The sequence below is a fragment of the Pavona decussata genome, unplaced genomic scaffold (genome assembly GCF_977016875.1).
Source record: "Pavona decussata unplaced genomic scaffold, jaPavDecu1.1 SCAFFOLD_368, whole genome shotgun sequence".
NCBI classification, from domain to species: domain Eukaryota; kingdom Metazoa; phylum Cnidaria; class Anthozoa; order Scleractinia; family Agariciidae; genus Pavona; species Pavona decussata.
In genome coordinates, this window is record NW_028145744.1 from 257501 (window position 1) to 268245 (window position 10745).

Consider the following 10745-nt stretch of genomic DNA (forward strand, 5'->3'; position numbering starts at 1 on the left):
GGAAATAATATTTCTGTGTCGGACAAGACAGAATTTTATTATCGCCTATTTTTCATTTTAAATTTCCCGGGCGCCGCCATCTTGGATTTCATGACGTAATACGGTTGCTCAATTATTTCAAACAAAAGAACTTCTGGAATTTAAAACCAAAAATAGGAGATAACCATATTTAATGTTTTAGCACACTTAAATGTCACTTCTATTTTTTAAACTAAAATTTAGAATTTAGACACTATTTCCTACAATTTACCGTCAATTGTTGTCGGAGTGGAGGTTCCCTTTAAAGCAAGGCCAAAGAGTTACAAAAAGAGTTACACAAAAGGCAGGGGTGGGGTGGACTCAAACAAAGATCACCCAAAGCACCACGCGAGGTTTGATTCTAACTTAGTAGGCGTTTGTTCCCTACATGTTTAGTAGCCTTGTGTCCACGAGAACAGCCAAAAATAAGGAAGGAGAGCCTGTTGACAGACTGTAGCAATTTAGGGATGTTAGGAACATGTTGTTCGATATCAGACAAGTGTCGCCTCCCAGCAGTGTTGTGAATTATTCGTACCACCGAGATACGCCTGGGTAAAGGGAATCTTGTTCAGATTATTAAGCTCCTTTCTTTTTAATTAACATACAACACCACACAAAATACAACACAACACTCTAATGTAAGAGCCAACAGAAAATCTCACAGTGTTCGCTCGTAGCGAATATGGTAATGACAGTGTATTTATATACTGTACCGTGCATATCACATAGTCTCATGTCAGTTTACAATTCTTCCTTGGAGAGTGAGATCGGACGTCAGCATGTAAAGGCGCCACTGGCAGGCGCTATCAGTCCATATTTTGATCTCACCCACCCACCCAACCCACGCCTGAATGTGAAAGACAGATGAAATCAGAGATAGAGATAGACCACCACACCGGGGACTACGTCCCCTACTCTTTTCGAACAGTGTGTGAGTTTACTTGTTAAAGACTTCTGTTTTGTTTAGTTCCAGGAAACTCTCGAGGAAGCATCCCTTGCTAACGTTGATATCACGTGTGGAGCCACTGCCTGGCTTCTGTTTCACGTGGCTCTTCATCAAGGAGTACAGAAGGAACTTAACGTTGAGATCACGGATTGCACTTCACGAGTAAGTGATAGTGATATTGTTACAATTTTACAATTTTATTATTATTACTATATTAAGATATTGCTGCATGTTTTACGTAACGCTGAGAATGAACGGTGATAGTTCTAGAATTTGCTTCAAACCCAAAACCAAGGTGTTTTGTTTTAATGTTATCATAAACGGATTTGGTGCAGTTTGTGATGATAATCTAATAATTATCCCAGACTTTAAGTTGTTTTTAATTAAGGAAAAAAAGAGTCACTTCAGGAAATAGAATTATTTTCGTCTGAGTAACTAGCCTAATACTTAGAATTATGATATGCCTGCATAATGGCTCTAATCGCAGAGACCGATACAACGTTGAATGGTTTTAAATGGCTGTGCACTATATTTAGGCTGCAGGCCAAACCAGCCTTCTTCAGGTACAACGTATACCAGCTGGATTACCGTCCACGTTTGCTTGCTTAAATAGTTAATAGACATTTGGGGCGCGTGAATACTAAAAGGACTCTGGGACGAGGCCTCTTTGTCTCACGGTGTATCCTGGGAACAAATAAGTGTTCCTTTTCAGCGTGCAAACAACTGTAAATGCTACCCACCTCGAATAGCCCTTGCTAATTGTGGGTATGTAATATTGTAATTTGTCTTTTCTCATAATAAATTGTTGTTGTTGTTAAGTGTTTTATTCTATGTAGTCTCCAACAAAAATTATTTTATCCCCCAGTTTCTCCAGTTGATAATTGTTGACATCAATATCTTACATTTTGATCGAGTTTTGTTCGAAAATGATAAGAACTTTATCACGATATTATTCTTTCAAAGTTAAATACGTCCTAAATATTTGGGTTTTAATGTTTACCGTTTCGATAAAACTCTACTGACTTACAAATTTGTTTGCTCCATTAGCTTTCAGGACCGTTAAGCTTAGACGTTCTCAGTAAAATGGACTTTCTTGGTAAGGTGGTGAAAGAATCAGCCAGGAAACGACCTGTAATGGTAATCAGTACTCCGGAATATGTCCCTTGTCCAATGGTGATTGGGGATTTTCACAGTCCCTCGGGGGTAAGCTAATACAGAGATTTAGAATGACCACGTGACCATGTTTATCCTATGTTTGCCGCTCACTGGACGAACTATCTTCCCTAAATGTGCGTTGTTCAAGACGTACAATGGAAGATAGTTCGTCCAGTGGATAATGCGTCTTCTGCCCGTCTTTATACTAGAAACGCATAACCAGACGAACAACGAATGTTTGCCCAAGTTCGCCCAGACGGATAATGCGTCCTTTAGCATAAAAACGGCCATTGAGTAGTTTTGCGTTAACATCAAATGCCAGAATTATCTTGCACTATTCTCATCTATGTACTTATTTTTTCAAGACAACATAAATAAACGCGAATCTCACGTTTACCATTCTCTTTAAACACGATTGTAAATTAAATCTCTCTATTTTACCGGCCATAAGTAGTGTAATCAAACTGGAAAAGATAGTGCTTAACTATGGAAATGGGCCCATTATTTATCCAATAATCTAAGAATTTTGTCTTTGATAGTATTTTTTTTAATGAGTAAATGTCTTGCTGAATCACTGCTTAGATTTCTATTCAAGCGCTTTTAAATTTTAGTGAGTATCTATGATGCGACAAATTAACTTTGTTTTATTGAGCAGTTTATACAAAAGATTTTTGTTGAATTAAAAATTAATAAGGCTATTTCATTTTCAGAATTAATTTCATTTTTTATTTTTTTTTTCCTGTTAGGTGGAAGTTTCTGTTGACAACAGCGCGGTAAATAGCAACGCAGGAGTCTGGGGCGATACCGACACTTTTAATCCTCGACGATTTGACAACGAAACGCCGAGCATGCGCAAAAGCTTATGTCGCTTTGGAATCGGCCCGCGAAGGTGTATGGGATACCGGGTGGCTGATACTTTTATGAAAGTTTTAGTGGTCTCATTGTTAGCAAACTATACGGTAACCATGGAAACACAAGTGACTGGTGATGATGATAGTGTACCGGTCCAGAATGTCGGCCCCTTCTGTTACCCGTGCGTGGAATTTAAAGTGCAAACTGCCCAGTAACACTTTAGCGGTGCGATGCGATGAGAATGTTTTTAAATGTACTTAAACGCAGATTTTGATGCGGAATGTCTGTCAAGAATCTTTTTCGGCACTCAAAATATCTCAGTCTAGATTTTACCTTGAAAAGTATATTTATAGTAGCTTATTGAAACTTGTATCCAGTAAAACAGGCTACAACGAATTTAAAATGTGCAGGTAAAGGCAATGTGACAAGATTCACAAGAAGTGAGGAAAACAAAATACGTTTTTCAGGATCTAAAACTTTAGCTGTTTAGAGCGTTACAAGCTTTCGATTCCTTCACGGAATCGTTTTCAAGTAAATGAGAAATTAGTTTATGTCACGTGACTTAAGGTGGTGGGAGTCACGTGACAACAACATAACGTTAAGTTGTAAATGAAAATATCAATTAAATGAAAATGAAAATATCAATTAAACTATTATATTGGGAGGTAAATAAAGATAGTTCATCTGCTAGTACGTAAATGCTCCATTGAATAAAAATATATTTCCTTGACCGTGAAATCAGCTTGCTCTTTTTTTTTAGATCCATTGTATAAGTCCATTGATGTGCCATCCCTTTACCAACTATTACCCTGTCCATCGGTAAACACGGCCTCTGTTGTTCGAAGACTGGATAACATTATCCAGTAGATATTAATAAAATAGCTATCCAGCGGATAAAATGTACTTCAACCAATACATTTTATCCGCTGGGTAGCGACTTATCCACTGGATAAAGTTATCCGCTCTTTGAACAACTGGAGCCAGGTCCCAGCTGTTCAAAGAGCGGATAACTTTATCCAGTGGATAGAATGCAGCTGAGAAGAAAGTTTAAATCTGAACGTAAACATAAACGGTTAATGGTTAACTGGTGTACATGAGCGTATATAACAGTACAAGAAGAAGACTAGTTGTACTAGTCGAAATATTGGCCCAAATAAATAAGCCCTTCACCGTAGTGTCAGCCCTGCAATTAGTTTGGTTTATTTACACGAAAAGTGTACGTGCACTTCTACTACAAGAGATCCGGCAACGGAACGTATTCAGAACAGTTTATTTTATGTCGTGTGGTCCCCTGCATCCAAACGTTTCGTTTCCGGCCAGGTTGGTCTCTGCAGTCATGTCTTTTCCTTAGACAAGAAACTTTTCTCTGCCTTGTCTTTCTTCACTGTCCCAGGTGAATAAATGGGTACCAGCAACTAACTGCTGGAGGTAACCTTGCTATGAAACAACATCCCATCTAGGGATCTAGTGGGAGCAGCCCTCGCTAAACAAACAACCAAAACATGTGAATTTAATGATTGTACTTTAATTATTTTTTCAGTAGATCATTGGTCTTTCAATCATTGTTGCTATGTTGTCTTATCCCCCAGGTATAATGTAATTTTTAATATGTAATATTATTGTTTTTTTTGCCACATAATTTATATGTATACATATGGATTTGTACAACATCCTTACACTGACGACGGATACATGTTTTCAAAACTCAAAAATGTCGTAGTTTTTCTTAAATACCTAATTTCTGTTCTGCTTTTTTAAAAAAATAGACAGTAAACTAAGCATATACACAAAGAGCATAAAAAGCGAAAAAACTGTACTTGAAAAGAATGTAAAAAAAAAACGGGCTCTCGAAATTTTTGTTTTCAAATTTCTAGCAGATTTCGAGAAAAGTATTAAACTCAAAATTTTGTCAAGAGTCAAAACCTCGAAAAATCGAATTTGATGCAATTGTTGAAATTTTATATTCGTATACAGCCTTTTATTTTATCAATGACAAAGATTTTGTCTGAGAAGCGAAGTGTTCAAATCAATTCCCGTTTTAACAATTCAAGGAACCATTCGTTTTTTCCACTGTTTATAAGCAGCTACTTAATCGAAGGAAAAGTCTGACAGTTTATGAAACCGTACTATTTTGTTACTAGCAAATCTTTGACAAACTGCAAACACCGCTCGAGTTCGTTGACAAACTCTTCCTCGTTTTTGTAACACGGATGTGCAGGATTGGCATTCACGGTGATCGAAATAGCATTACTCCCAAACATGTAATGCAACGCCATTGACGTCGGTGGCAGAATGCATTTGACCCCAGGCCTCCCAATAGCCTCGATCTCGGGGTACCAGCAGGGATTGGAAGTCACGTTTTCTGCAACTTGTGGCGGCAGTATATTGATCAGCGGTGATCTGAGATAATCGAGTACAAGTTGTTTAAAGTTACTCTTTAGTTCTAATGGTGGAGATTTTCTGAATGGAAGGCGGTTAGTCAGACCCATAATTCGGTAAAGGGAGTCAAGATGCCACAGGTTCATTTCACCCTTCTTGTAGCGCAGAACCTCGTCTTTATAACTTTTCGTTGCTTTTATCAGCAGAGATGTTAGTTCCACGCGTTCCTGCTCTGTCATGTTTTGAGTGTGGTGCTGTGATTGGCGGGCTTTTGCAATGAATTGTTTCATATCCGCTGTACTGCTGTCCATCGTTGTCATTCCACCAAACCGGAAGTGCCTGTGGTAAGAAAAGTTTGAAAAAGATCGGCCATTGTCAGGGAAGTGGTTAAAACTACTGTACTCGAACATGACTCACCAAACCACAAAATAGATGGTGGTCTCTGCCTGCACCCCCCCCCCCCCCTCCCCCTCTCTCTCTCTCTTTCTCTTCCCCCGCCCTCCTCAACCTCAAAAGATGGTGTCTTTATTGCATAGCCACCCCTCTATCAGCAGTGAAAGATGACAATGAGATTTAAACCTCACTTTTCTTGTTTATCTAGCAATGCTGACTCTTCACGTAATTCAGTCTTCGGACTGCGAGGTGTTCTTCTTTCAATAAACGATCTATCTCTCATCTCTCTTTGCTGAATATTTCTATGTAAACTCAAATTTAAAAACCAATAAAATTTTGTCGGATATGTTCATGAGATAGGTGACGTCTTCGATAACCCTCTACCCCAGACAAGGTGGGTCCTCTTCGAACAAACTTGTTGTGACCAGTTCCCTTCTTTATTCATAGAGGAAGATTTGAGAAACTGGAGATGAAGGGCACATTGTATCTTTCTCCTTCCCTAAAATAATTCTCATATTATGGTGCTTTCCAAAACGGATAGTTTTAAACACACTACCTGGCACTGACGACTTCATTTACACTCATGCATCTCCCAGCAATCTTTGCGAGCGCCAACTGCATACCAGCCTGAAAGGCACCTCCTGGGGTAACACCTTGGGCCTTACACAGCGCCTCAAAACTTGAACCCGGACATATCCTAAAGACATCTTGAGACAAAGGTTTGAAGGGCCCGGATGTTCGACTGGTGTCAATCGTTGTTGCTATCTTGCGTTTAAAGAAGCCGTCTGCTGTGTCATCCCACATAATCGGACATGGTTCTGGCCAGATAGTGACATCATCACTTCCTAAATAAAGTTGAATTAAAATTACGTAAAATTTCGCGTTGAGAAAATGTCGAGATATGGAGAGAATTAGAATTACGGTTACGGCAGACGGCAGAAATAACCACTAATCAATGACCAGTTGGCGAAAGTAACGAAGCTTCTGATTTTAAGAACTTTACGGATTGCGAAATGCACAAATCTGACGTCCGTGTTTCGTTCACTGATTCTTACTCTTTGGTAGACAGCTCTCTTTAATAGCTCTCTTTGCCAACTGTTATCAATTTTAATGTAATTATTTGAAACATATATTTTGAACTGCGGATGAAAGATCCTCGCAGTTACTACGCAACTTAAGCAGTTGCGAAAAGAAAGCCTGAAAAAAATTTTAGCTTGAACGGGATTCGAACCCATGACCTCTGCGATACCGGTGCAGTGCTCTACCAACTGAGATACCAAGCCAACTGGGAGCTGATCATATTGTGAGTTCGTAATATACCCGTGAAGGATGAATAAATAAATGTAAATATTTGAAACATACATTTTGAACTGCGGATGAAAGATCAAATAGAAGAAAGATCTTCGCAGTTACTAAAAAAAATTTTCTTAACCGGTTTGTAGTCATACCTTCCGAAGTATTTTTGTCAAGTAGTCCTTCATTTCCCACCGCAATTCGCACAAAGTTTGTCCCCACAGTGCCTGTCATTCCCGCTAAATAGTTATTCACAAATCCTGCCACGCCGTTACCAAACACAATCAGCTGCACGCTCTTGTCGTACCAACGGTTGACGAAATTTCCCGAGTGTAGCGCGAACATGGCTTCGTTAGCTGTTCGTGGAGAGGCGTCAGGGTCAATCGCCACAACGAAAAGAGCATCGCGGATCAGCGAGAGATTAGCGGTGTTTCGCTGGCTGAGACACTTAAGGCGTTGTTCTTCTTGGCATCGCTGAGTCGGGATCATACTTGTAAGAACAGCTATTGGAGTGGACGACTCTCTCAAGGCATCAATTTCCAGGATGAGTTGTATTTGTCTCTGAAAGCGCAAACGAAAATATATTTAGCGAAATATGACAGGAGAAGAGTGACTAACTCAAGTGCGCAGAGATTTCTGGTGCTTGGTAACACTAGTTTGGGTCAAGCTCATGATAGTTCATTTATGATTTCTGTTGTCTATACACACACAAATACAAAAAAGGAAAAAACACGCACACAAAAAGGTGTCATTTGTGTTAATTCCAACTTGGTATCTATGGTAACAGTTGCTGATACTGAAGTTACTTACTGTAAGTTGGTTGCGAGTAATGGTCATCTCGGGTCCTTTATCGTCGCCACGAATTAAGTCCACTTTGTACATGTTCCCTCGTACCATCACAATAATGTGCCTTGAGTGACTGTCAGGGCATTTGTAGCGTTCAATGGATCCTGGGAAAAACTGCATGGAGCAAGAAAAGATGTAATTATACCATTGCATGGACAGCGCTGTGGTCTTGATTGCATCTTGGGTAAATTCACTGCTTAAATAAAAATCTCTAGCTTCCATGAGTCCGTTTATAAGGGATACTGCACGGTTGATCATAGCGTCTTTGCAGCTTTTCGAAGAAAAATCGTGTGAATTTATGCGTTCACCAATGCCGCCAGCTACTGATGTCCCAGCATCCGTTGGGCTCCCTCTGACCAGCACAGCGTATGACGTCACAGGTTGTGAGGGGATGATGTCTTCGTGGAAGTAAATTTCATCATGGCGGATACCAAAGGTGTCGCCATGATTAGCAGGGGCATACCAACAGTTAAGTACAGGGTCATCATGGTGTTGCGCACACATCCTGATAGATAATAAAATGTTATTTTAAAACTGGTCCTAGAAACTTTATCCAGCGGAGTCGTAACTCCGTTTTCCAATGAATTAAGTGACAAAGGACTTCGGTACTTCCTTGACAGGGGATGAAGCAAGTGGACGACTACGGCTATGATCTGGGGCGAGATATGTCCAGACATGCGGCACACTAATGAAACGCATGAACTGTATGATTGAAATTACAAGGTGTCTCCTATCCTAAATTCTTACTTAAAACACTAATAATTCAGTCAAACATAAAGTCATATGAAAATGACAAAAAGGTCTGTCTTGTGTAAAGTACCCAAATTCAGGGTGAGGTGCATTTCTGACCATAAGCGTCTGGGGCCCAAACTAAAGCGCTGCAACACGGCGGCTGTTGTCGATCTATCAGAAGTGTAAGTCTGTAAGTTTTCACCATCTAACACAGCTTACTGAGTTTTAGTTTCAGCCATATATTCATTTTGTCAACGAATGTATCCCATTTTTTCTCGTCATGTCGGTCAAGAAAAGCTCAGAAATCACGTTGTGACTTTCTGTTGAGAAGAAAGTACTTTTTTTACTTTACACACAAATATAATTATAATTAAATACTTGACTTTGCTATTAGTTCTTCACAAGGCAAAGGACAAAATTATGCCATCAAAAGTTAACATAAATCCCCTTGATGATTTTTAAGACGAGCAACTTTTCGAGATACGAGCCAAATTTTGAACAACTTTTGAAAAGTTGAGCAACTTTTTCGGCAGAAAATTTCCGTCAACTATTTTTTTAAAAAAAATTTCGATAAACTTTTTTAGATTTTGCGAGCAATTTGTGGGCAGGGCTCAATAAGGCTCTATTTTCGTTTCCCACGGGAAATGCGAAACTAAACTTTTAGCGAGCAATTGATTGAATAAGAGGAAAAATTAAAGAGCGCCAAAAATTCGACATGATCGCAGGTTATCTCTTGGCCCAGTTGTTCGAAAGCCGCCTAACGCTAATCTACGATTAAAAGTTAATCGAGGTTTTCATCTCGCTCATTTTTAAAAGTGGTTTATGAAAGCTAATTTTAAGCTCATGCTAGAGACAAGTCTAAGTCAAAACCGATGGACAAAAATCTTTGGCAGAACCTTTAATGATGAGTCATTAAACTCGAATCAAAGTTCACGTTAATCCAGGATTAGTTTAATCGAGCTTTGGACAACTGGGCCCAGCTGGTGTGTAATATAATAAGTAAGTCTGGTGTCCGTATATTAAATGCCCGCATGTTCCTTTTGTGCTTATGCGTATCGTAAGTTACCGCTGAACATGTTTCTTCCTCACCTTTCATGTGCATTTTTTAGCCCCAACACACGGCACGCAGATCGAACAAGAAGCTCGTTCACGGCAACCTTGAGACCCGTTGCACCAGAGGGCAGCCGCCTTCTCATCAGATGTTCTACAAGGCTCCTCAGAGGGGGTGGGTCGGGGACTGGCAGCTTTTCATCCCATCGCAGTACTCTAGTTTGCAAGTCTACATTCCCAGAAAAGTCCTGCAAAATAATTTTTTTAATTCGACTTAATTGAGCTAAAGGATTTTTCCTTCTGTATTTGGAGTCTGGCAAACTGACCCTTATTTCCTCTTCGAAACTGTCAGTTGACTTTCAGCAACTTCCGGTGTCAAAGTGATATTCGGTTCCACTCAAATATGGCGCCCTCCCACCCACTTCCGTCCAAACTCCAAATTCCTGGAAATTGTGCTGTTCACAACTTCATAGCCAGCCCATACAATTTTGGTATTAATACCGAATGTCCTGAGGATTAAATACGGTTAATGTGTTGTTTAAAAAGTGGACCACCAGGGACACTGTGGTGCCGTGGAAAAGTGTGGTATACAGTATTTAATAAGTCAGTCCTAGTCGGCGAATATCCTATACTACAAACTAACAGATTTCCACAGACTGCATGAGCTTTAAATAAAAAAAAATACATTGGTGCGATAAATCAGATAAATCAGTCAAATAAGCTAAAGCCTTGCCTTGACATTATTCTTTGATGATATGTCCGTCCTGTTCTCTGAGAATAGCTCTGGATTTGTTGCTTTGCATAGCGGTGACGCACAGCAACGTGTTGCATGAAACAGATTTCTGTTGACCAGACCCACTAGAGCAGGATTCCACGAACGATACATCGTGATCAGTTCAGAGTCGAAAGAGGCGTTGATTCATTTTTGACTGCTTTGTAAAAAAAGCACTGACGCATTTACTGACGTAGAGTGTTCGTCCGCTTATTCCTGGAAGAGCAATTATGAAACAGGGAACGGCATCACGAGACCTAAGGGGCATCCCCTTTCAGTTTCAGCGTGTTGCATTTATTAAGTACGTCA

The 10745-nt window shown here is 39.7% G+C and overlaps 2 protein-coding genes across 4 annotated transcripts in view; one reads left to right on the top strand and one right to left on the bottom strand.

Annotated features, from left to right (window-relative positions):
* The window catches only part of LOC146452451 (uncharacterized), a 76588-nt gene that overhangs the window by 5805 nt on the left and 60038 nt on the right, over window positions 1-10745 (top strand). The window contains exons 6-9 of one of the 3 annotated variants that reach the window (XR_014859734.1): window positions 986-1126; window positions 2012-2167; window positions 2866-3576; window positions 3663-3703. Coding sequence is in view for 1 of the 3 variants with exons in the window: in XM_085097834.1 (XP_084953960.1) it covers window positions 986-1126; window positions 2012-2167; window positions 2866-3186 (618 nt within the window). In the remaining 2 variants the exon portion in view is untranslated. Of the gene's footprint in view, window positions 1-985; window positions 1127-2011; window positions 2168-2865; window positions 3704-10745 lie in introns of those variants that run through there. The other 2 variants (XR_014859735.1, XM_085097834.1) reach the window with 2 other exon arrangements.
* On the bottom strand, window positions 4477-10609 carry LOC146452452 (carnitine O-acetyltransferase-like). Its single transcript, XM_085097832.1, has 6 exons — window positions 10398-10609; window positions 9704-9912; window positions 7847-8387; window positions 7192-7597; window positions 6300-6588; window positions 4477-5689 (listed from the first exon to the last, which is right to left on the bottom strand). The coding sequence occupies exons 1-6, from the start codon at window positions 10548-10550 to the stop codon at window positions 5098-5100; spliced, it is 2190 nt and encodes a 729-aa protein (XP_084953958.1). The 5' UTR covers window positions 10551-10609; the 3' UTR covers window positions 4477-5097.

Coding starts and splice junctions, on each gene's coding strand:
- LOC146452452 (XM_085097832.1), bottom strand. CDS start 10,550: ATGTATCGTTCGTGGAATCCTGCTCTAGTGGGTCTGGTCAACAGAAAT. Junction 7,598..7,846: donor TTACTCGCAACCAACTTACA/GTAAGTAACTTC, acceptor TTGCGCTTTCAG/AGACAAATACAACTCATCCT. Junction 5,690..6,299: donor AATGAAGTCGTCAGTGCCAG/GTAGTGTGTTTA, acceptor TTCTTACCACAG/GCACTTCCGGTTTGGTGGAA.